Source organism: Capra hircus, chromosome 2, assembly GCF_001704415.2.
Source record: "Capra hircus breed San Clemente chromosome 2, ASM170441v1, whole genome shotgun sequence".
In the NCBI taxonomy this organism is placed as follows: Eukaryota; Metazoa; Chordata; class Mammalia; order Artiodactyla; family Bovidae; genus Capra; species Capra hircus.
The window spans coordinates 14,500,661-14,525,560 of record NC_030809.1 but is presented as its reverse complement, the minus strand read 5'-3'; the positions used below and the strand labels follow the sequence as shown (position 1 = coordinate 14,525,560).

At 49.0% G+C, this 24,900-nt stretch overlaps 1 protein-coding gene across 4 annotated transcripts; it reads left to right on the top strand.

Annotated features, from left to right (window-relative positions):
• BSDC1 (BSD domain containing 1) lies at positions 1,602-24,895 on the top strand. 4 transcript variants are annotated; one of them, XM_005676702.3, is made up of 12 exons: positions 1,748-1,764; positions 2,031-2,091; positions 6,843-6,990; positions 7,243-7,359; positions 9,536-9,703; positions 11,042-11,096; positions 13,034-13,149; positions 13,545-13,613; positions 13,784-13,862; positions 14,936-15,415; positions 21,334-21,437; positions 22,890-24,895. In XM_005676702.3, the coding sequence occupies exons 4-12, from the start codon at positions 7,264-7,266 to the stop codon at positions 22,920-22,922; spliced, it is 1,200 nt and encodes a 399-aa protein (XP_005676759.1). In that variant the 5' UTR covers positions 1,748-1,764; positions 2,031-2,091; positions 6,843-6,990; positions 7,243-7,263; the 3' UTR covers positions 22,923-24,895. The 4 variants fall into 4 exon arrangements, with proteins under 4 accessions (XP_017913298.1, XP_005676758.1, XP_005676760.1 ...); XM_018057809.1 differs by lacking the exons at positions 1,748-1,764; positions 6,843-6,990 and adding an exon at positions 1,602-1,720; XM_005676701.3 differs by lacking the exon at positions 6,843-6,990 and having other exon boundaries at positions 1,707-1,764.

Genomic DNA, 24,900 nt, shown 5'->3' with positions numbered 1-24,900 from the left:
CGCGTGAAGAGAACGTCTGAAGAAGGAAAGTGATCAATTGTGTTCAATAAGATACTGATGGTTCAAACAAGATAAGAATTGCAAATTGGCCACTGCTCTTTGTACCCTAACAAAAGTAATTCAAATAACTGTGGAGAGGCAAAAACCTCACTGAAGTGAGATCAAGAGAAAATGGAGACGTGAGTATAGGGAATACTTCCAGGAGTTTTGCTTTAAAGGGGAGTAGGGAAATGGTGATGGGTCAGGAGAGGGTTAGTTTTTTGTTTGCTGGATATTAAGATGGGAGAAGTAACAGCATGCATGATGACAGAAATAATCTTGTAAGAAGGGAAACAAAATGGAGTGGGGGCAAAGAATTATTACAGCTACACCCACAGACAAGAGACAATATATAGGCACCTACCGAAGAGCGCAGGGAACTCTACTCAGCACTCGGAAATGACCCATATGGGAAAGAATCCAAAAACAGAGTGGACATGTATGTATATATATGAGGCCTTCCAGGTGGCATAATGGCAAAGAATCTACCTGCCAGTGCAGGAGACCCAAGAGATGTGGGTTGGATCCCAGCCCATTCTTGCCTGGAAAATTCCATGGACAGAACACCCTGGCAGGCTACATTCCATGGGGTCACACGACTGAGCAACTGAACACAAATGTATAACTTATTCACTTTGCTGTACAGCAGAAACTAACACAAGATTATAAATCAACTATACTCCAGTAAAATTTTTAAAAAATTAAAGAGAGGACGGGATCGAGGTCAAAGCATGAGGGTGCAGATGCAGGCAGGTAGCAGATGAGGCGGTAAGAGCAACGGAGGCCTCATTCGGAAAGTTACCACACACACAAAATCTTCAGACACACACACACACAAACACACAGACAAATCTTTCAACTCCAGACCACACACACACACAACGGAGGCCTCATTCGGAAAGTTACCACACACACAAAATCTTCCTCCTCCAGACACACACACACACAAACACAGACACAATCTTTCAACTCCAGACCCCACACACACACACACACACACACAGAGTCTTTCTCCAGATTATCAACTCCAGACTCACCTCACACACTCACAAACACACACACATTCACGTAGTTTTGAGCTGGGTCGCCAAAAATTGAGCTAACTAAATGTGTCTGTCTCCCCAATCTCCTGAGAGTGCCTCCCCCAAAGGTTGCATCGAAGACATCTCTGAATTTTCCTCCAAACAACGCCCAGACCTCCACGGACTGAGCTTGCTCAATTAGCCCGAAGAGACCCCAGGCTGCTGCTACGCGGCAGGTTTCATAAAGGGGGGCGGTCCTAGCCCTGCGCTCAGGGTTACAGACGTTCGAGCTCCAGGCTGGCTCACCCTCTGCCTCTTCTCTACCCGGGTTACAATTCGAACCCCCAGCCACCGGCCAATCTTGACCCAAAACGGCCACCGTATCCTATGTCAGCGGATACCAACTTGGATTCGATGTTGGGGGGCGGGGCTAACATTTGGGGTGGGGCCTGGAGACAATCCTGAGAGCGGATTGGACCGAGCTTTCAGGAGCGGAGTTTTAAGTCCGAACCCTGGCCCGAGTCTGGACCGAGTTTAAGGAGGCGGAGTCTAATGATGGAGCCCGGCGGATATGGGGCTGAGGACGATGTCGGCGCGGGGATTGGGCCGCCCCCTCCGGGGTGGTGCTTGAGGGGGCGGTGCCGTGTCGGAAGTCAAAGGTCAGTAAATAGTGGTGATGTCATGCGGGCAAGATGGCGGAAGGGTGAGCCCGTCATCCAGTTCTCTGGGCGTTGGGCCCCGAATTCTCCCCATGGCTGGGGTGCTGGGCCAGGGTCCCCCGGGGGAACGGGAGGCCAGCGCGGGCCTGACGGAGCTGAAAGGGCGGGGTGGAATCACAGCGTGAGGGGGTGGGGAAGCGGCCTGCGATGCCCCAACCCACGGGCCACATCTGAGAGGGGTACTGAGACCCGATCATTGCGCGGGCCCGAGTCGCACCGCGGGGCCTCCAGATGTGTCTGTCTTCCGCAGGGAGGACGTGGGATGGTGGCGGAGCTGGCTGCAGCAGAGCTACCAGGCAGTCAAAGAGAAGGTAAGCTGGGCCAGCGCCCTTCCTCCAGTAGGGCCCCAAGGCACCTCCCTGCCCCCTGTTCCGAGCGTATCCCGCTGAACCTTGTGGGCTCCGCGCCTCAGGGACCAGGCTCACTTGGGCCCTCTGGGAGGAAAGACCCCCGACTTAGACCAGTGTGACTCTACCTACAGTGAAACAAAGATGGTCTTAAAGACTGGAGCGACCGTGTCGTCGGAATCCGTGGGAAAGAGTGGTGTATTCCCACTTGGGAAATTCAGCTTTGTAAAAGAGAGAACATTTGATCTAGGCCTTGAAGAAAAAGGATTCTGCCATAGAAACTTCCTCCTATAGTCATGCAAATAGTAGCGTGTATGCCATAGCCAGCACTCTGACTCTCTGGCCCTCAGGATACTGACATTAGCCCAACAGTTGCAGTCGTGGGCCTCCCCAAACTCATGGTCTAGTGAGGAGACAGAAAGCCCTGTGGGGTGAGTGAGGCTTGGCTCTGCCCGTGGAAAATGCCAATGTGTGTTCCTGTTCCATTCCGCGCTGGTTTGTCAAAACCAGCTCATCTGAATTCTGGAAAAAGTTAATTACCATTTACCTCAAGCATCTGGGGTGAGTCCTGCTTCAGGGCAACTCCAGGAGGCTTCTGGCTTCAGTTAAATCAATGCTCTACTCTGTGAGCATTTTTAGCCTCGCCTGGCCTACATACTAGCCTTTCAGCTACAGCCCAGAAAATCTGAGAATGGCCTGAGCTGTTTATGTTGTTAATGAAGACTCAATTTCAAACTGAGTTTGAAGTTGAGGGGGAATTTCAAACTGAGTTCTAATAGAAGAGACCTCGGAGTAGCTTGCTTCTTGTTGAGCAGTCTTCTGGAAGGAGAGTCTGACATTCATTTAGCAAATGTTGTGTGAGGGCCTCCTATGTATTACTGTCAAGGTTAGTCTTCCCATAACATGAAAAACAGGTCGTTGATTAGCTTCCGTCTTTGTTCTCTCATTTGAAGCAGGGGGAATGGGTACTGTTTCTGCCTTTGACAGTTCCCCATTTGAAAAGAAGAGACTTAATTTCCTACACTTATATGAACTTTGGCAAGATATTTAACCTCTTAAAGCCGCAGTTCCTCATCTGTAAAGTGGGAATACTAATAATACCTACCTGACAGAATTGTTGTCATGATTAAATGATGATACATGTAAAGCACCAAAACAGTATCTAGCACACACTAAGTATTAAATAAGGACTTTTCTTTTTTAAGTACTGAGAGTGATGGGGAAACCTCTTAAATACCAGCTACCGTTTTCTGCTAATTTTGTTCTTGGCCTTTCAGTGCTTTCCTTCCCTGACTATCCTGGCTGTGTCTGGACCACTCAGTTCCCAGCACCCCCACCCCCCAGTTTTCTTGCACCCCATAGCATATGCTGCCCTAGAAACTACAGCTTTGAGATGGTGCTATAACCTGCATTCCTCTTCCTCTTATTTCCCCCTATTGTGTGTGTGTGTATGCGTGTGTGTGCTCGCACTTGCCCATGAACACTGGTGGGAAAAGTTACATTGCTCTTTGCCTCTACCACGGATTCCCCAAACTCATCTGGGCCTGGTCTTGGGCCTCTCGGCCTCCACCGCCACCCTAGCAAGTGTTTTCAGTCTCATATTTGCTCCTCCCCTTGCCTTCTGTAACTTTCCCCAAACCTAACTGTCCCCTCACATTCCCTGTCCAACCACTTCCTTTTTTACTTGAAGGTGACAGCCTCAACCTCCTCCTTTTTAAAATTTGAAGTCAACAACATCATGTCTCTTGACTCCCCACCCCTGAAGCCACTACGTACAGACTTATCTTTGTAAACACTCAGCTTCACCTGCCACTTGCCAAATCCAGCGGGTGTTTTTCAGCCCTTATCTTCTGGACCTTTCTGCTGCTTTAGACTCTAGCGGTCGCTCTCTCTTTCCTGAACATCTACTCCCTTGGGTTTTATGGCTTGATTCTCTCTCAGTTCTCCAGCTTTCCTGTTTCATGGGTTCCTCTGCCTGCCTCTTAAAGGCGGTGTTTGAGGAACCTGGTCCTCAGTGCCTTGTGCTGTTCACTCAACGGACTCTTCCTGGGTGAGCTCTTCCATTTTCATTTCAGGGTAACTCCTAGTCCTTTCCTTGGAGCTTTAGTATTTGAGAATAGCTCCTGTTGGACAATTGACCCAAATATCCCCCAGTCACTACAGATACTATATAGCTTCTATATAGTACTATGTAGAGACTATGGAATATATATATATAGCTATATAGCTTCTCTCTACACTTGCTCCCCCTTCAGCATTTCCTCCGTTGGCTAGCAGCCCTGCAACCACCCAGTCACTTAGTTTAGTTGCCAGTAGCTCTTCCTGACTCTTTGTTTCCCTCAGTCAACACATCTATTTAATCACCAAATCCATCTTTTTTGCCTAATATTTCTTGAACCAGTTCCATCCTGTCATCCTTCCCAGGGCTGTCCTTATTCATATTTTTCTGCTTTCTTTCCTGGACTATTGCAACAGCCTCCTGACTGGTCTTCCTCCATTTCTGATCTACTCAAGTCTTGGACCTGTCGTCCTTCCCAGTCTTAGGAGTGACATGTCAAAACCACAGATCTCATCGTGTCCTCCTCCAGATGGTGGTGGTTCCCTGTCACCAGCAGGGCTGACCAGGCTCTCCGTGGCCGCCCTGTCAGGGTTTCTCCCTCACCGCTTCTGCTTTGCTCTTTATTTTCGTTTCCCCCAGGACCGATGCTTGTAGGCCTCAGTAAACCCCAGGTGCCGCCGTGCCCAGGCTTCCTTAGTAACTCCTGCTGATTCTTGAAGGTTCCGTCCAGGCTTCCCTTCACCAAGTCGCTCCAGCCTGCCCACAATACACTGGTCACTGCTCTGCCCTTGCACCTCAGCACTGTTACGTGAGCATTTTCCCCAGGAAACTGTGGCCTTCCAGAGGGCTGGCACCATGTCTGTTCATATTGGTCCCCTCAGAGCTCACAGGCAAGTGAGGGAGACAGCCATTTGTTGGATAATCATGTAAATGGTTAGTAATTAAAACTGCCCTGGTACATGCCAGTCTAACTCTATGCCAGGCTCTATGTCAGACACTGGAAGAGTATCCGTGAATAAAAAACAAAGGCTTTGTGTTCACAGAACTCGCTGTTTACCCAGGAAGATAGACACTGAACAGGTAATCAGAAATCTAAAGTAGAGGAAATGTTAAAGAAGAGAACATGCAGGTGCCATGAGCAGAAGCCAGCCTGGTCTGAGGCGGCATCAGGGAAGCCCCCCAGGGGAGTGACATGTAGGCACAGCTCTGAAGCAGGAACGGGAGTTATCCAGCTGAGGGGGTTCGTTCACTGTGTTTGTTCGCTTGAAAGGTTAGAACTATGTGTCAGGGAGAGGGAATGATATATTCAGATACCCTGAAGTAGGAAAGATACTGGAACATTTGGGAGATTTTGAGCATGGCCAGCTGGAGCTCGGTGAGGGGCATAGTGGGAGAGTCTCCCAGAGGTGAGATTATATGCACCTTGTAAGCGAAGGGGAAGATTTTATACTTTTATGTTTGCCATTGGCTACCATGTAACCACTGAAGGCTGTAAAGCAGGGGCATCTCTGTGTGCTCTGACTTAGAGAGCTCCCCCATTGCCACGAGGAAAATATGTTAAAGGCATCTTATGCAACCTGGGGGGTTTCCCTCATAGCTCAGTTGGTAAAGAGTCCGCCTGCAATGCAGGAGACCCTGGTTCAATTCCTAGGTCGGGTAGATACCCTGGAGAAGGGATAGGCTACCCACTCCAGTATTCTTGGGCTTTCCTTGTGGCTCAGGTGGTAAGGAATCCACGTGCAGTGCAGGAGACCTGGGTTTGATCCTTGGGTTGGGAAGATCCCCTGGAGAATGGAAAGGCTACCCACTCCAGTATTCTGGCCTGGAGAATTCCATGGGGTCTCAAAGAGTTGGACACAACTGAGAGAATTTCACTTTCATGCAACCTAGGAGAAGAGTCCAGATGAAAGAGCAGGTTAGCCTGGACTAAGGTGGCAGTAGTGTGCATGGAGAAAGAATTACTAAATGACTCTTCCAGCCCAGTTAAGGAGTCCCAGATCTGAAATGGAGGCTTTCCCACTTGCAGAGAAGCCTCTGGCTGACAGATGAGACTTCCCAGGCTGAGGAGAATGCGGCAGACCCTTCCCCAAAGAAAAAAATCACCAGAACACTCAAAAAGACACTTTAAAAATGCAGGTAGCTATCCCTTATAAAATGAAAGGGCTTGCAGAGGTGAGCACAGAGATAGTCCAGGAAGATGTCTTAGAGTGGGTGAGGATGAAGACAACGTAAGACTTAGACAAGAGCTGAGGGGTTGCTGTTGCCCACTGGGTCTGAGCACAGAGTGAGAGGCAAACTGTCCGACAGAAGCAAGTGTCAGTTCTGCCCAAAGGAGCTCTATGGATGAACAGAGCTTTTAGATGCTGGAACCAAGGCAGTCTAGGAGACACTCTGATCCAATGTTTCTCTTAACACCCCTTTTGTTGAATATAGAAAAATGGCACACCTTTTTACTGGTATTGTCAAAAATTGCTTATAAAAGCTTTCTAAACTATTGATGTTATGAATACAGCCTATTTGTGAAATCTTTCACACAAGTAATTTCACCTGCTGTCTCGTATTTCAACTGAATTTCCTTGTAACCAAAAAAAGAAGTAGAAATAGAGAACATTTTCCTTTGATTTAAAAAAAACATCCTTTCTCTTCCTGTTTGCAGTTGGAAACAAAGGTCATGGCTTACAGCATAGCGACGTGATGCAGTCGGTCTTGTTTTCAGACTGCACGTGCCCCCTAGCCCAGTCTGCTCACGAGAACCACCGCTCTAGGCCACCTCCCTCGTTACCTAGGAGAAAACCGAGGACTTGGTGAGAGTTCCTCCTGGCCACAGAGCTTCTCAGTACCTGGGCTGAGCTCAGTCCCCTGTTCTCAGAGCAGCAGGACATTCTGTGCTCTCTGCTGTTGGGTAATGTCGTGGGATTGGGACAGGGAAGCATTGTTTCTGAGCCCAGGTGCCCATGTCCATTGTTTTCCATGTTTCTGTCTGGTACTGAAGCGCAGGAAACAGGAACAAAGGGTGGTGGGGCCGCTGGCTGTCAGCTCTTTCTGTCTCCCCTTAGTCCTCCGAAGCCCTGGAGTTCATGAAGCGGGACCTGACGGAGTTCACCCAGGTGGTGCAGCGCGACACGGCCTGCACCATTGCGGCCACCGCCAGCGTGGTCAAGGAGAAGCTGACTGTGAGTGCCGCCTCCACCCCCCAGAGCCTGAGCGCCATGTTTCATAACCTACTTTTTTAATTAATCACCGCAGACCCAGTTCTGCAGCATCAGAGATGGCATGGTATTCTTTTTTGTCTCTGACATTTTGTCTCTTCGTTCTTCTTTTTGGCTGTGCTGGGTCTTTGCTGCTGCCCAGGCTTTCCTCTGGTGGCGGCGAGCGGGGACTGCTCTCTAGCTGTGCCGCGTGGCCTTCTTACTGTGGCGGCTTCTCCTGTCGAGCACCGGCTCTGGGGCGCGCAGGCTTCAGTGGTCGCGGCTCCCAGGCTCTGGCGCACAGGCTCAGGAGTTGCGGTGCGCTGCCTATTTGCCCCGCCACGTGTGGGATTTTCCCGGACCAGGGGTTGAACCTGTGTCTCCTGGATTGGCAGGCAGAGTCTTCACCATTGAGCCATCAGGGAAGCCCACGGCATGGTATTCCATTATGTGGATTTGACCACTGCCTAGTTTCCTGATTCAGTTTTTTCCAATATTGTAAGCAGAGGTACAGTGAACATTCTGATTGCTTAATCTTTGCCTTTAATATTTTCTTCCAAATAAGGTATTGAAAAGGATATAAGATGAATATAGTTTTAGACCTTTTAATATCTACTGTAGAACTACCTCCAAAAAGTTTTTGCCAGCTGTATTTTTACTCATCCAGGTTTTACCAGTCTGAGATGTATACTGGAATTCTCCTCTGAGATAGGAATTAGATTCTCAAGTCAGCATGAAAAGTGAAAATTGTATACGGTCAGAGATACCCCCGCAGAGCTCAAATTTCCGAGGAAGTATAGGGTACTGGTTTTGTATGACAACTTCCCCTTTAGTAGCGGAACAGACTTCAGTTTCTTTGATCACCAGTGGAATCAGTTGCCTCGTAATTAGAGGCCATGTTATGAAAAACATATTGTGGAGTGTTTTCAGCCAAGCTTCTTTTGTTGAATCTTAGAAACTACTGTCTGCCTGCTGACCACAGCCACTGATGAGCACAAATGACAAGTAGTCACCCAGCTGAACCGCGGCATGTCCAGCCAGTAGCAGAGACACGACTTGTTTCCTTCATTTATTTATTCCTTTTTTCATTCAACAAATACAATTATATACCTATGCCAACATGTGCCAGGCACAGTTGATAGGCTCAAGGAATAAAATGCCTGGCAGCCTCATCGGTAGTAAATATGACACTTTGCTGCAAGGTTTGTGGAGCCTGGTCCTATCTCTCAGCACACCGTCCCTTCTTGCTCAAGGGCATTCTGACCAGCGTGGCTCCAGATGGGTGGCCCATTTGCCCCTTCTAGGGGGTCCATGCATTGGCCCTCAGCTGGTCCCAGGCTTGTCTCTAGGCAAGGCTGTCGGTCCTCATCCTGCCCATATTTCCTCAATCTTTCATACAAAATACCTCCTGAGCAATGATGATGATGAGATTGTAATATTACAGTACTGCTAGTTATTAAATGTTTGCTGTGTGCCAGACATTGTGCCTGCCTTATCTCTTAAAAAATCTCCGAAGTAACCCCCTGCAGGCAGTATATTTAGCTGCATTTTATAGATAAGGAAACAGACTCTGAGAGGTTTAGGTCTCATTACTAACAAGTAGTAATGGAGAAGAAAATGGTAACCAATTCCAGTGTTCTTGCCTGGAGAATCCCATGGACAGAGGAGCCTGGTGGGCTATAGTCCACGGGGTCGCAAAGAGTCGGACATGACTGAGCGACGTCACTTTCACTTTCACTAACAAGTAGTAGAGCTGGGATTCAGATCCCAGATTGACCCGAAAAGCTGGTACCTTTCCCATCTCTCTCCCTCTAAGTCCCTTTTCCCTGCTGAATGTCTGTGCCATGGATCCTCTCCTGTCAATCTTTGATCAGCTTGACTGACCTTGAAATTTTGGTGAAACAGCCAGTGAAGGAGCTCTGCTCTGACCTACACAGGCCTACGGCAGCCCTAATGTGCACCCCCATCTGAGGGATGGGGACCCTGGCTGCCCCTCTCTCCGTCTCCAGGCCCAGAGATGGAGTGAACCATTGTGAATATTTCCCTGGTCCCCCTACACAGTACACTTTGACCCCTGATGCTTCACCCCTCTCTACCCCAAACCCCAGATCGTAGCCTGCTCCTGAGCCACTTCACGTCCTCTGTTGGCTTCTCTCTGCAGACTGAAGGCTCCTCTGGAGCGACAGAGAAAATGAAGAAAGGGCTGTCTGACTTCTTGGGGGTGATCTCCGATACCTTTGCTCCCTCACCAGACAAAACCATCGACTGTGACGTCATCACCCTGATGGGCACACCTTCTGGCACGGCTGAGCCCTATGATGGCACCAAGGTATTCACTAGCGGCCCCGGGCTCTAGCTTCCAACCTGAGCTCACAAAAGCAGTACATGTTCATAAGAAATAAATACGTGTATGTAATTAAGTTGGAGAATACCAATAAGCAAGAAGATAATTATTTCTAAACCCATAATCCCATCACTCAAAGAGAACCACTGATTTCTCCTTGGTGTATAACCTCCCATTTCTTTTGGCTCGCGAACACTGGTGAAGATAGTTCGGGTTTTTCTTTTTAACAGAAAAGCACTTTATATATGCAGTTTTCTAACCCACTTTTAAAAAATTTATAACTGTTAGCATCTTTCCTTGTGACCATCATTTTTAGTGTCTTTAAATTCTTGCAGGTGTGTATAGCATAATTTATTCAGTCATTTCTCTGGTGTTGCACATGTAGATTCTTTTCATCCATAACAAGGAGTGCTCGAGAGCGTCTTTACAGGCATGCATGAGTTCCACATTTGTGTTGTTTAAGACTGATTTCCAATTGGAGTAAATGTACAGGAGGAGTACGTCTTCAAAGCAATTATACCATCAGCAGTAGTGTATTTCTGCTACATTTTATTTTCTCACCATTATTTCTCACATTCCCTGGAGTATTTTCTCCCACACTCGGGGTGTGGTGTCACACCAGTCTGGCCAGCATTTTACCGCATTGAATTTCTGCCCCAAACATGGGTTTTCAAGCATGTTTTTCAGCCCTAGTATTAGCACCACCACTTAGTACACATTTAAGTGGATTGTGAAAATTTTTTAATTACAGAAGTTTAAATTATAACAGTGAATCAACCAGAATCACTTGCTAAAGTTCTGATGCAGCCCACCCATGCTTCCTGTAATAACAAGGAAGGAAGGAGGGGCTTTCCATGTACCAGCTAAAGTTCACAACGCCTGTGGCCCTAATGGGAACACAGCTTGCAGCTCATTTGGCAGACTGGCTGTGAAATTAAGAAATTCTTGATGAATTGGTTTAACTTGAGTTAAATATTTTAAAATTTGCCAGGGAATTTTGGACTTTATTAATATACTTGCACTAATGTTTCTTGTATATCATATAATTCAAAACTATTTTATATATATGATTCTGTGGCCTGCTTGCTTTATTTTCTTAGTTTCCAGGGGTGGAATACTGGATGCAAGACCATTTTTCTAGGAGCCCCAGATTTAGATTCCTAGCCCAGTGCTCCACCCATAACCCATACTGTTAGTTACCAGGGCCCCTGTTGGTATGGTAGCCAACAGGGGCGAAGCTGGGTCATGGTTGATTGTCAGAGAGGCATTGCTTTCTGTCCCCAGTACCCCAGAATTTCTCTTCTTTTTTCTCTTTTTTTATAGGCTCGCCTCTATAGCCTGCAGTCAGACCCAGCAACCTACTGCAATGAACCAGATGGTGAGGGGGTTGTGGTGAGGGGGCAGGCTTGCTGGGCAGGGAGGCCAAGGGAGTCTGGATCGTACACCCTGTTTGTCTCTGTAGCAGTGGCCAGGTAGCCTCTGTGTAAAGGACCAGAGCCGGGGCTACTTTGAACCCTGCATCTGGTGGGATGGGTTGATGGTTGCCTTTCCTCCCTGGACGCAAACTGTCTTCATCCCCATCTACAGAGGCTTTGCTCCTCTCATCCCTTATCTTCAGTCAGGTTTCCTCCCAGCCCTGCTGCCCTGCCTGCCTTCCCTCTGGCCTGTTTGCTAAGCTCCTGATGTACAGCAAGCTCCACATCTAGAGAGGGGAACTGGTATCTAGGTGGGAATTAGACACCAGAAATGAGTGGAACGCTGAATCAACCCTGCCCAGACCTCCAGATACCTGCCTGCCTTTAGGAGAGAGAAACGGAATAAAGCAAAGATAACTAGAGATGGAATTATTGCTTCCACGGAAAGAGGGGAGCAGTGGGAACCCAGAGGATGGCACATAACCCAGCCTGGAAATCCTAGGATGTGATGCCTGAATTGAGGTTTTAACAATGAATTAGAAGTAAACTAATTTTACTTGTAGAAGTGGGAGAACAATGTTGAAGCATGACAACAGGTCATTTGAAGGTCTAGAAAAACCTAGGCATTCGAGAATACCAGACAGAGAGTACGTATGACGAAATGAGGGCAGTGAGAGCTGCCAGGGGCACTGGACTGAAGGGCTTTGGGTACCAGACTAAGAAGTTGGAATTTTGTCCCCAAAGTAGTGGGTCTTAACCATTTTTTGCATCACAAAGGCCTTTAAAACTCAGTTGAAAATCATAAGCCCTCTTTCAATAGAATTGTATATGCAGTATGGGAATTCTTTAACCCTTTGAACCCTATCCTTGGACCATAGTCTAAAAAGCCGTACTGTAGAGAACTGTTGAAAAGTCTTAAGACCTGATGTGATCAGATTTTGCATTTTATAAAAGAGCCTTCAGGCAATGTTTTGTTAAGGATGAAATAGAGAGGGAGAGACAAGACAGGAAGACCAGTTAGGAAGCTGGGTAGGAATCCTCATGTCAGAGGTAAAGCCAGAACCAGGGAAGGGCCAGGTAGACTGACGAGGAAGGTGTGCATATAAGAGACACTGAGGAAGTGGAACCCAGAGCGACTGCAAAGGGAGGAGCCTAGGAGGGCCCCCAGGTCTCCGGTGGACAGCTGGGTGGGACAGGTGCGGGAGGGAAGAAGGTGAGCGTACGCTGTATTTGCAGCATCTGGGCAGGTGGGTGTGTCCTGGCTCCTGGACCTCTGGATCTGGAGCCCAGAAAGGTGGCCTCAGCTGCCAGACCGAGGAACTGTCAGTGGGAGAAGGAGGTTAAAACTCATGGTTTAGTGGAGGTCATCTTGGGAGAAAATGGAGAATGAGAAGAGATAAGGAAAGGAGAAAGAGGAGCCCACCGAAGACTCAGATGGAACTACTAGAGCAGTGGGAGGAAATAGAGGCAAGAATGAGAAGCCAGGAGAGAAGAGGGCTTTAAGAGGAAGGTAGTCATTCCCAGGCAGGAGCTGTAGGATGGCCGCATGACCGAGGACGGAGAAGTTGCCATTGGATCTGGCAGCATGGCATCACTGGTGAGCTGAGAGCAGCTGTTCCAGAGGAGAGGCTTCGGTAGCCAAGTGTAGTGAGCTACAAACCACGCAGGCCCCGGAGAGAGAGGAGACTGCAGCCCCTGGAGATCACTGAGGGGCCATGCCCTGATAGCAGGCCCACCCATCCCTTCACCCTGCCTGATCCCCCACCTTGGGCCATGTGGCTTTGGAAAAACCCTTATGCTTTCCTCATTGTCCATGTCCAGGCTTTGGTGTGTTTTCTCTAAGCCCAGGGTTCTTTCTTCAGCCCCACAGAACTGACCATCAGTATCTCTCTCTCTGCAGGGCCTCCAGAGTTGTTTGATGCCTGGCTTTCCGAGTTCTGCTTGGAGGAGAAGAAGGGGGAGATCTCAGAGCTCCTTGTAGGCAGCCCCTCCATCCGGGCCCTCTACACCAAGATGGTGAGGGCCTTGCCAGCTCCTGGCTGAAGGTGTGGGGAGGTGGGAGGGTCATGTCCAGAGTCATTGTGGAGTCCTCTGGCCTAGAGCACAACAGGAGGTCCTGTGGAGCCTAACCAGCCAGCTCCTGAGCCAAGAATCCATGTGGGGGAATCTAAGTCACCAGGCTTCTGGCAATCACGGTGAGAAATGGAAGGGCCAGCAAAGCCTGATGGGAGTTCTCTTCACCTCCTGGGCCAGAAAGGTGGGTCTGGTAGTTGAAAGGGCTGTGAGAATCACAGCTCAGCTGCTTAGACCCTCTGAAATCCAGAATGACTGGGAGCTGGCTGATAAGGCTCGGGACATGGACCCCACACAACCACTTCTGAAGTCCCATCTCCACTGTCCCCTCCCGCCAGGTGCCTGCAGCTGTTTCCCATTCAGAATTCTGGCATCGGTATTTCTATAAAGTCCATCAACTAGAGCAGGTATGCTGGCCTAACCAGGGGAGGTACTCCACTCAGCCTTGGGTAGGGGGCTGGGTTTTGTTGAGGGAAGAAGGGGACAGAGAGTACCAAGAGTTCTGGAGTCAGAACCAGAGTCTGGGAAAGGGGGTTCCCAGACTGCTCCTGGCCATCTACTCCTCCCCCACTTTCAGGAGCAGGCCCGGAGGGATGCCCTGAAGCAGCGGGCAGAACAGAGCATCTCTGAAGAGCCTGGCTGGGAGGAGGAAGAAGGTAAGAGGTATTGAGAGGTGATGAGCAAGTACCAGGTCCTGCCTGTGGGGGGCTCTCTGGGCCATTCTCTCTGAAGCCTGGAGGGACATGGCACCTCAGGAAAGAGGAGGGATTGAAGACAGTATTTGCAGGTGCCAAGGATAGTCTGAGCTAACAAGGGAGTGTTTACCAAGTCTGGTGGCCCCAGGTTTAGGTATAGAGATTGCATGTGCCAGTTGCCAGCCCATGGAGCAGCTACTTCAGAGTAGGAGGTGCTTATTGAAATTCCAGATTTCTTTCTTCTTCTAACTAAGACTCTGGGCATGTGGCCAAACTTACATATTTTTAAAATTTTTTGAATTAATTTTTGGCCTCAGCATGCGGCATGGGGGGAGTCTTCATTCCCTAACCAAGGACCAAACATGCACGCCCCCCTACAGTGGAAGCATGGAGTCTTAACCATTGGACCTCCAGGGGCATCCCAGACTTGTATTTTTAACAAGCTTTGCTGGTAATGTTAATGCTCAGCCAGACTTGGGAAGCGCTGGCTTAGGGACAGAGCTGAGCTTCCTCTGCCTGGTAGCTCAGCTTATTAGGAGTGTGTTAGAGCCACCTGTGTGATATGTTAACAGAGTTATTAAGTGCTTATATTATATGCCCAACCTGTACTAAAAGCTCCACACGTATGGGCCTTAACCACAACTTTATTATCCCTCTTTTGCGAATGAGGCAGGCAGGTCAACGGAGAGTTAAGTGGCTTGCCCAAGGTCATGCATCCGGGATGTAGCAGAGCTCAACCTGAACCTCATCCCGACTGACTTTCAGGTCTTGGCTTTCTAAGCTGTCATGTTACCTTGGGCGGCACTTGTAGAAGCTGAGTGCCTACCAGACATGCACTAGGCCTCACAGGTAGGAGATACTTTGACCAGCAGGGAGTACCTACAGAACTACCATGGAGAGGGGGTGAGGAAACCGACACCCATAGGTTTGACTGGAACAGACTTTGATGAGGACCTGAGCTCTGTCTGGTGGTCTCCATGATGGTCTTGGGGCTGACCAGAGTACATCACTCTCCTTCCTTTCTCTCTTGACAGAGGAGCTTGCGGGCGTTTCACCCACATCCCTGAAAGAGGCAAAGATTCCTGTGGCCAGACCTTCCACATCGCCTGAAGGAGGACCTGGTCCCCAGAGCCCCTGCGAAGAGAATCTGGTGACCCCCGTTGAACCTCCAACAGAGGTGACCCCCTCGGAGAGCAGTGAGAGCATCTCCCTGGTGACACAGATTGCCAAACCGCCCCCTGCCTCTGAGGCCCCAGCACTGCCCAAGGACCTGTCCCAGAAGCTTCTAGAGGCATCTTTGGAGGAACAGGACCTGGCTGTGGATACGGGCGAGACTGGACCCCCACCCCGAGCTCAGTCTAAGCCCCACACCCCTGCTTGCCGCCCCAGCGGTCCAGAGCCCCGGCCTCCAGCCAGAGTAGAGACTCTCAGGGAAGAGGTCCTCACAGACTTACGGGTGTTTGAGCTGAACTCGGACAGTGGGAAGTCTACACCCTCCAACAATGGGAAAAAAGGTAAGTCAAGGCCAAAGCCCAGGGAGCATGTGGGGGCAGGGCAGGTGAGAGTTGCCACTTCACAAGGCAGACTTGTCTCCTTGTCCCTTGTGAGGATCCTAGGAGAGATGGCCTTCGTTTGTGTTACTGATAATGGTGACAGCTGCTGTAGGTTGAGTGTTACTGTATTCCATCAATTCGAACATGCGTTCTTCTCTGAACTTAGGATGCATCTTATAACTGTTGGCGTTTTAGAGTCAACAAAATAAGATTTATGTCAGATCATGGGTTAAGGATGTAACATTGCAGTTAATTTCTCAGTTCCCAGGGGAGCTTGTTAATTTCTAATTTACATCTCATTTCCCTATATTACTGTCCTCATTTTATAGTTGAAGAAAGTGAGCCTCAGATGTTAAGTAACTTGCTCAAATTCACACAGCCAGAGAGTAGCAAGGCCAGATTCAGACCTCGGTCTGTCTGACCTGAAACCCATGCCCTTAACTACCACAGTGTGCCAGTTCCTATCCTTTTGGACAATTCAGTTTCGGGGTGGGAACTCCTATGACACTGATTGCTGCCAAGGGTCTTCTCCCCTGGATGACCTCAGGAAAGTCATTTAGCTTCCCCAGGCCTCCTTTAATTATTATTATAAAATACATGAACAAAGCTTACGTGTACAGTTTAAAGAAGAGTAAAATGAATACTCATGAACTTGCAGTGACCTAGCTTAAGTAACAGAGCTTTAGTTTCTTATCTGCTTAGTGAAATTTTAGACAGGAGACACTTTGACTTTGTGTCGGGGAGGAACCTCTCTAACTCCTGCAGTTAGAGAACGGTGGTATCGCTGGTGTCAGCCTGTTTTGTACCATCCAGAATACCTCTGCAGAGGCAGCCGATTGTCAGCAAGACCTCCCGTCAGCTCCTCACCCACAGGCATCCTGTCTGCCCACACCCAGCACCAGTCAGCCACCCAGCTTGCCCAGCAGGTGCGCCCTGGGCTGCTGGCAGTGAGTGACTGGCTTGCTGCCGTGGATGGGAACGGGCCCCTCACACCCTGTCCTGCTCTGCTCCCCGACGGAAACTGCAAGATTTCTAGTTTCCAACACAGTGCTTTCCTTCTGACTCTGATTCGGTGAGGTCATCCATTGAGCTCCTACCTGCTCTTTATGAGACACTGAGGAGGGAGGGGCAAAGGCTGTAGTCTTTTATGATGAAGCACGAAGCAGTACGGGGCAGGCTTGGTACCGGAGGAGTTCAGAGAAAGAAGGAACCCCTGGGCATGAGCAGGTGTATCAACGAGGAGACAGGCATTGTATAGACAGGTTGGAGAGGTTGGGGCAGGTGTGGGCGGGGAGCAGTAGTCCAGGCTGCAGGGTCCTGCAGAGTCCAAAAAGCAGAGGGCATGGGGCATGTTGAAGGTGGTGACCAAAGCCCACTTTTCTGTATTGTTCCCAGGAGAGGGAGGAATAAGAAGAGAGGTGGGGTTGGCTCAGAAATAGAACTTAAAATCTTAAGCCAAATTCAGAAAGTTGAACATGGTGCCACAAAGCAGCAGGTCGTGCTGCGTGTATTACATGCCCAGCCTGCACTAGGAGCTTTACATGTAGAGGCTAAGCTAGGGGCTCAGCCTTGGGGATGCAGACAGTTCTGGGTTCAAATCCCAACTTTGCTCATAAGCCATGTGACTTCAGAAATGTTACTGATCTTCTGTCAGCTTCCGTTTTCTCTGTAAGTTGAGAGTCATTGTTTCATGATAGAGCCTCAGTCAGGGAAGAAATTGGGGTAGAGCCCTGCTTTGGGGAGATGATCAAGATAATAAGAGGTACCAACCAGTCTCTGGACACTTCCTGTATATTTATATAGCTCTGTGCTGAGCACTTGATATGCATACCACTCAGTCCTCACCAAAAATCCTATGAGAGCTGTGAGGTTTTCCTTTTTTTTCTTTTTTACTGGTAGGAAACTAAGATAAATCACCCACCCAGTAGGCATTTAGATAAATGTGAAATAACCTTTGGGAGAGTGCAGAGTAGGTGGTGGACTCAGCAGACGCTGTGGGGTTGCTGGGCAGATGGTATGAAGGGTCCTTTTGAGATAATGGTCATGAATTTTGAGAGAGACCAGTCACCGCTGTTGTATTTTTGTCCCGCCGTGTTCAGTCGCTCAGGTGCAGGCACAGAGCAGGTGGGGAGTTGGACTGAATCAGGGTTGAAGTTTATCCAGGTGAACTCAAAAGGACAAAAGTGGAGTGTACGCAGGAAGTGATCAGAATGATGGTTCATAGAGTCTGAGCTGGATAAGGGTGGGGATAACAGTGACACAGTTGGAAGGTTTAAGAATTATTGGTTCCATTTGGAAGCGGGCTACTGGAGAGTGTGACGGGTAGAGACTGGAAGAAATGAGATCATGGAGAAGTGCAGTGGAAGGTCCTAACCGTTTGCCCTACTGCATCTCACACGCTTGGTGGGGCAAAGCTGGGGTCTTGGACTGAGAGGGGACAGTGGGAACAGAGTAGAGAGAGTAAAATCTTAAAAGAATAGATTTTTTGTCCTGGAGGCAGAGTGACTCCTTTTCTTTCCTGTGTCCACATCCAAAGATGACATGAGCGAGGCTTGGTCTGTGGGCACAGCAGTCTTCGGGGTGGCCAAGCCAAAGGGACTCCTGAGGTCCCAGGGTGATGCCTGTCATTGCAGAACTGCTTCCCTCCTGCATTTTGTGCCGAGGTCCAGTTGATTGAGGAGACTAGACTTAGCCTGCTCAGGCACCCTCAGCAGGGAGCAGGGAGAGGGGATTGGAGCGGGCCCTGTGGACTGAGGACTGGAAAGAGCCTGGGGCTTACGGCCCTGCTTCACCACTGACTGACCACCTGGGAGGGATTTTGGCCTCCGTTTCTTCTTTGGAGAAGCAAAGATCCAATTAAACAGAATAAGATGAGCTGTGAGTGACAGCACTATGATGTTAGTAATCACCCGAAAACTCCCCATTCCTTACAAACAAAAGAAAACAGTAACATTCCATGGAGATGTCTTAAATTGTTGCATAGATCAGATCTCTGCCACGTGCCCAGGGTAATGGCGATCTTACTAGTACTCTTGTTGTGTGACAGGACAGGATGGGGAGGAGGCAGGTGGCAGAGAAAGCCCAGATTCACCTCTGTGCCACTCGAAGCCTTTATCTCCTCATCTGTAAACTGGGACTGTTCACATCCACCCTCTGAGATAGGTATGAAGTGCTCCAAAAATGTTACCTGAGACTCTCTTCTACCCAACGGGTTTGCCCTAGCATTTAAGCCCTGAAGAGAGTTTCAAATCCCTGGAGGGAAACCTGAGGTTAGGAAGAGCTGTCATGACCACAGCCACAGCTCTAAAGGGAGAAATCAGCTGGGAGTCTGGCTTCTAACCCACAGGAAGCCTGCACTGACAGAGAACCAGGCATGAGCCGCCAGAGTGTCCTGAAAGCACGGGGAACCTTGCACGCGGAGTCAGAAGAACTGGGTCTTTGTTTGAGATCTGATCCTGACTGGCTCAGGGACGATGTGCAAAATTACTTAGCTATAGAACCAGCCTTTTACAGGTCCATTTGTTGAATATCCACTGTGTACATATGTTACAACCGACTCAATGGACATGAGTTTGAGTAAACAGGAGTTGGTGATGGACAGGGAGGACTGGCGTGCTGCAGTCCGTGGGGTCTCAAAGAGTCGGACACAACTGAGTGACTGAACTGAACTGGTGTATGTTACAGGCACTTTACATGATGCTGCTATTTGTAACACTTGTATCTCAAACTGCAGGCCAAGATCTATACAGAATCATCCAGATTTCTTTTTTTTTTCCATCCAGATTTCTGAGCCACCACCTACACCTGCTAAATCTGAATGAGGGGAATGGGCAGGGAGGAATCTGCTTTCTAATAAGCTCCTCCGGTGGTTCTCTGCAAAGAGGATGGTTTTATTCTCATTTTATCAGTATAAATAAACTGAAGCCCAGAATAATTTGCCCAGGACTACACAGTAGAAAAAAGAGGGTTCCACCCAGGTTCGCTCGACTCTAGAGATACTGTGTGCTATGTGCTCAGTCCCTCAGGCACTCAGTTGCGTCCGACTCTTTGCAACCCCATGGACTGCAGCCCGCCAGGCTCCTTTGTCCATGGGTATTCTTAAGGCAAGAATACTGGAGTGGGTTACCATTCCCTTTTCCAGGGGATCTTCTCAACCCAGGGATCGAACCTAGGTCTCCTGCATTAGAGGCAGATTGTTTACCATCTGAGCCACCAGAGAAGTGCAGAGACACTACCACACTGCCTATGGCTAGATGGGTGACTAGAGAGAACAGTGCAAGAACCCTAAGAAGGAATGTGAGGCCCAGGCTTGGGGGGGGCTCAGAGCCTGTGTGCATGTTAAGGAGCAAGCTAGACAAGAAGAAACAAGGTATTTACAGGTGGTGCCCTTGGGGGATCAGAGCTTACTTTTTTAAAAGATGCTTTAAAAAAAAATGATTACAAAGTAATGTATCATTTTAGAAAAAAAGAAAAATTACCCCCTGACCTCCTCGCCTAGTGATAACGATTGTTGGATTCTTATGGGTGTTTTGCTCTTCCTTTGTGTGTGTGTGTGCGTGCATCTGTGAGCATATTTTTTTTAATGAAATCCTACTGCATGTATTTTTTTTACAGGAACTATTTTTGTCATTATCTTCTCAGTAATAACTTTCACATGTACTTTTTTTTTATGTTGCCTGTAAGAAGGCATACCCAAATATGAATGTTTGGAGCAGTGGCTGTCAAACCTTAGCAGGCATCAGAATCACCTAGAACTGGGAGGAGCAAGTGATTTCTGTACAGAGCAAGGTCACACATATTTAGGCCTCAGGGGACATGCAGTTTCTGTCCCAGCTTCACAACTCTGTCTTTTCAACATGAAGGCAATCATAGGCAATATGTCAACGAATGGCCATGGCTGTGTTCCAGAATTTTATTTCCTGAAGCAGATGGTCGGCTGGATTTGGTCCACAGGCCATAGTTTGCCAACCCTTGATTTAGAGAAAGAGTCCATGGATGTTTATTGAGTACAAACTATTTGTTCTTGTCACTTGGAATACATAAGAAAATAGAAGATCCCTGTCCTCCAGGAGTTCACATTCTAGTTTCTGTATTATTAGACAACAAGCACAGGGAACCTCATTATGTAATACACTAGAAAGTGATAAATACAATGGAAAAGACCATCCCGAGCAGAGTGAGGGGGACAGGGTTGCAATTGAAAATAGGACAATCAGGGCAAGCCACATTTAGATGGTCAGATATGAGCAAAGGTGTGAAGGAAGTGAGCAGGTTGGCCTGTGGGTATCTGAAGAAGAGTTCCAGGTACAGGGAACAGTCCTTGCAAAGGCCTTACGTGGGAATGTGCCTGGTATGATTCAGTAGCAGCAGGATCAGTGTAGGTAAAATGGAGTGACTAAGGCAGAGGAGGTTCATTGTTTATTTCTTCTGAGAGATTTCCATGGCTCCAGGGAGTTTCTGGACCAAAGTGTTTCTCCGCTACTCAGTAACTTACTTTGTCTCACTTAATAGTGTAAGATCATTTTCCATGCATACAAATGTTCTATAGCCTAACCTTTAAAAGCCACATAACTTTCCATCATAGGACTATACCCTTTACTTTTATAATTCCCTAGCAGAGGACTTTTAGGTGGTTTTCTAAGTTCTTATCACTGTAACAGCACTATAGTGAACATCCTTTTGGTTAAATTTTTTTTTTTTACTGAATCCAGTATTTTTCCTTAAAATAGATCCGTAAAAGTGAGATCACTGAGCCAGAGATAGCAGGGTGTAAGCCCTTTGGTGTGTATTTGTCAGGCCCTGCGAGAGAGTTCCATCAGCCCCAGCTACAGCCTCTTCACATGCCCCTTCCTGTCTCATGCTGTGGATCATGGTTCTAGGCTCGAGTACAGACATCAGTGAGGACTGGGAGAAGGACTTTGACTTGGACATGACTGAAGAAGAAGTGCAGATGGCGCTTTCCAAAGCGGACGCCTCCGGTGAGGTGAGTGCGCCTGCTGACGGTGGGCCACAGGGAAGCGAGCCCAGTGACCCCAGGTCTGAGGACTCTCTCCACCCAGCCCTACTGGCCCCTCACAGTGGATCCCTTCCTATCTGAGGTGGCCGACTGTGGGAAGGGAGCCAGGGCCTCCCGCTCAGGCCCTGGACAGTCATCAGCAGGCTCAGGTTCTGGGTCCCCTGAGTTCCAGGGGGGCGGAGAGGGGCAGTTCTTGACATTAGTTCCTATCAGCATCACCTGAGGAACCACCAAAAAAATTCAGATACCAGACGCTGCCCCAGATCTTGTGACTCATGGTCTCCAGGTGTGGGACCGTAAGACCCTGGCCTTGGAGACAAAAGACTGTGTGATCACTTGACCTGAGACTCTGCTGCCCCATCCAAACATGGCCTTGGCCACTATAACCTCACACGTTGTGGTGGGCGATGCGTGTGCACCCGTTAGGCACAGAGCCTGGGACATGGGAGCGCTGACGGGTGTTCCTAAAACCACCGCATAGACGCTCAGAGCCCTGCTGCTCTTACGCTTCACTACCTCTCCAAATGGAAACTGATACGAAGGAGAGGCTGGGCAAAAAGCTCTCACAGCTAGTAAGGGACAGGACTGAGGCTCCAGCCCACACCTCTGATTCACATCAGTGTTATATCAAGAACTGTCACACAACAACCCCATGATTCCTTCCATCACATAGCTCAGGGAACCTCCTATAAGGAGGGAACAGATTAGAGAGATGGGAAGGGCCTTATTTTTCATATTGGGAGACTGAAGGCTGGGGGCCACCTGTAACCTCAGTATACCCAGAGGAAAGAAGGCTCATGGTGCCCTCATGCCACGGGGCTTTCTTAGCGCTGGTGTCTTTGTAGCCCTCTTTAAACCTGACATGAAACATACTGAACAGAGTCATTCTGTAACCCATTATACCAGGGGATCCACTGGCAACGGGCCAAGAGAGTTGCCTGGGAGACTTCAGCAGGGGATCAGGGTGTTAGAGCCCCAGTGAAGGCCTGGTGAGCCCCTCTAGTCCTGTGCCACGCTGGCTTCTGATCAGAGTGCCACGCTCAAGGTCGCTGCCTCTTGGAGCTGTGTTCTTCTCTGCTCAGCAGGAGACAAGCTCTCCTTAAGGGACTGACTGACTGGGTTCTTGCAGGCAGGGCATCCCCTCGTGGTGTCCAGAGTTGGCTGGTAGAAGCATTTCCTTTGAGTCTAGAACCATCAGACCCACCCTTTAGGCAGAGGGCAGCTCTGCTCCCCAGACACTCCTTGAAACTAGTAGTTCATTTTCATAGGAGGCAGGGTCCAGCCCAGGAGAGTGGGGCTTGGGGTTGCAGGGAGGGCTATTCTGAAATGGGGCAGCGAGGGAGCTTGGGTCTGGACTTGACTCAGAGGAGTAAATATGTGTTCGTGCTCTCCATTATCTCCATTGTCCCCCCTTTGCAGCTGGAAGACGTAGAGTGGGAGGACTGGGACTGAGGGGAGCCAGAGCAAGCAGCTCCCCCACCCACAGCACTTCCCACTTCCCTCGCCCGTCTCAGCCCGGCCCCGGAAGACACTGACTAAGAATGTCCCCCAAATGGCCTCTGTCAACCAGAGCTCTTGGCAGATTCTGGGTTGTTCCTTGTTGGCCCTTCGGGCCTCTGCTCACGTCTGGGAAGGGGCTCGCTTAATCCAAACCAGGAACTCTGACTTGTGCCAACCATAGGATGACCTGAGGGGGAGGAAACTTCCCCCACCCACCCCACCCCCCAAAGAAGAGCCTACATTTCTCTGCTGAATACCCACTGTTCCTGGGGACTCCTGCTGAGGTGTCCCAAGGGATAGCCCTCGCCCATGTGCCTGTGTAGACAGAGGCTAAACCACCGGTCTCATGGAGGATGCCGAGACAACACTGTGTCACCCATGAGCCGGCAAGGAAGGCCGTGCCACCTGCCCTTGGCTTGACAGAGATGGCAGACACACTTTGGTTCCTATCCCAGCGGGTAAGAGGCATTCATTTTTGGGAAAGTTGCCTCCCTTAGGAATCTGTCCCTCCCAGGCATTTTCCATTCCAGGAAGGGCTCCTTGTGGTTCAGAATCTAGAGACCAAACTCACTCCTTTCCCCCAGTCCAGGCTGGTATGTCCCCAGCACCTTTCCCAAGCCGTCTTCATGTCAGATGCACCCGAGTCCTTAGCCCAGCTGTGCCACCTGCAAGAGTCTGCTCTTGCCCTTCTTCCCCTCCCCAAGAAGGGAGGGGGCCACTTCAGGCCCTTCCGTGTGTTGTCTGGCGGGGTACCTTGTCCAGCCAGCCACCCACTTTGACTCCCCCGTAGCTTAGGACACAAGCCAGCTACCAGCGGTACAGAGCAGTGATCAAAGCCGAGTACTTACAACTCTGGTAAGCCCAACTTCTCCGCCTCAACCCTTCTGCCTCTTGGAGGGATACGCTGGGGGTGAGCTGCTTGAGATTCTCGACAGGCTTCTGCAAAAGCTCTTCCCTCCTGAAGGCAGATCCAGTCTTGGTGGCTCTCACCCTCCACGCTGGTAAAGCTGCACCTCTCTTGGGGGGACGAGGGGCTGCAGGAATCCCTGGAGACCCTGGTGCTTCACGATGCTGCTCCGGTGATTCTTGTACATAATCTGGTGTGTTCACCAATGATTTAAAGGGATCGTGGTCAGGGACGCCAAGAGAGTGGTGATCACTTCCACTTCAAACCTTCAATGAGGGGGTGGGATGGAGAGAATGCTGAATCTTTTTTTTTTCTTTTCTTTTTCATGGGATAGGATTTTTCTCTTTGTAATTATTTCTTTAGTTTAATTAACCTTTTGGTTGTTTGTGCAATATTATATATTTTAAATTATAATGTATCTCCCCAGAGTATTTTGTAGCTGGGATAAGAAAAAAGGAAAAAAAAAAAAAAAAAGACTCTAACAGCTGTTAGTTTTGTAATTAAAAAAGAAAGAAAAAAGAACTTTGTCCTGAACCTTTTCCAGACTTGCCGTTAACAGCTATTAAAGAGATTCAACAGAAGCTGGAAGGTGTCTGGGGCTCTGTTCTTTTCCCTTACAGCAGCTGCCCCAGAGCCAGGGCAGGACAGGGTGTGCAGGGTGCCCTCCTGCTTGGAGCCTGGGGGAGGGGTCAGGATGGGAGGTAGTAGCCTGCATTCCAAGGAGGTCCCTTGTCTTCATCCCAGACTCACCTTGGCCTTTGGGGTGAGGAAGGGACAGGGAGGGCCCCCAGAAGGCCTCTCACCAAGACAAGGAGTCAAGAGGCCGTTTCTGCATTCCCAACGCTTCTGCTTTTATTTGGAAAGGAAGGTGCAACAACAGTGGTTCCAACTGTTCTTGGTTATTTTCCTCTCCTCCCCCTGTATGTGTATGATTCTGGGGTCTATTTTTAAGTAACTTTAGTTAAACACCTGTATGAAAATCACTTGTCAGCCATAATAAAAGGGAAGTCTGAATGAGGCCCT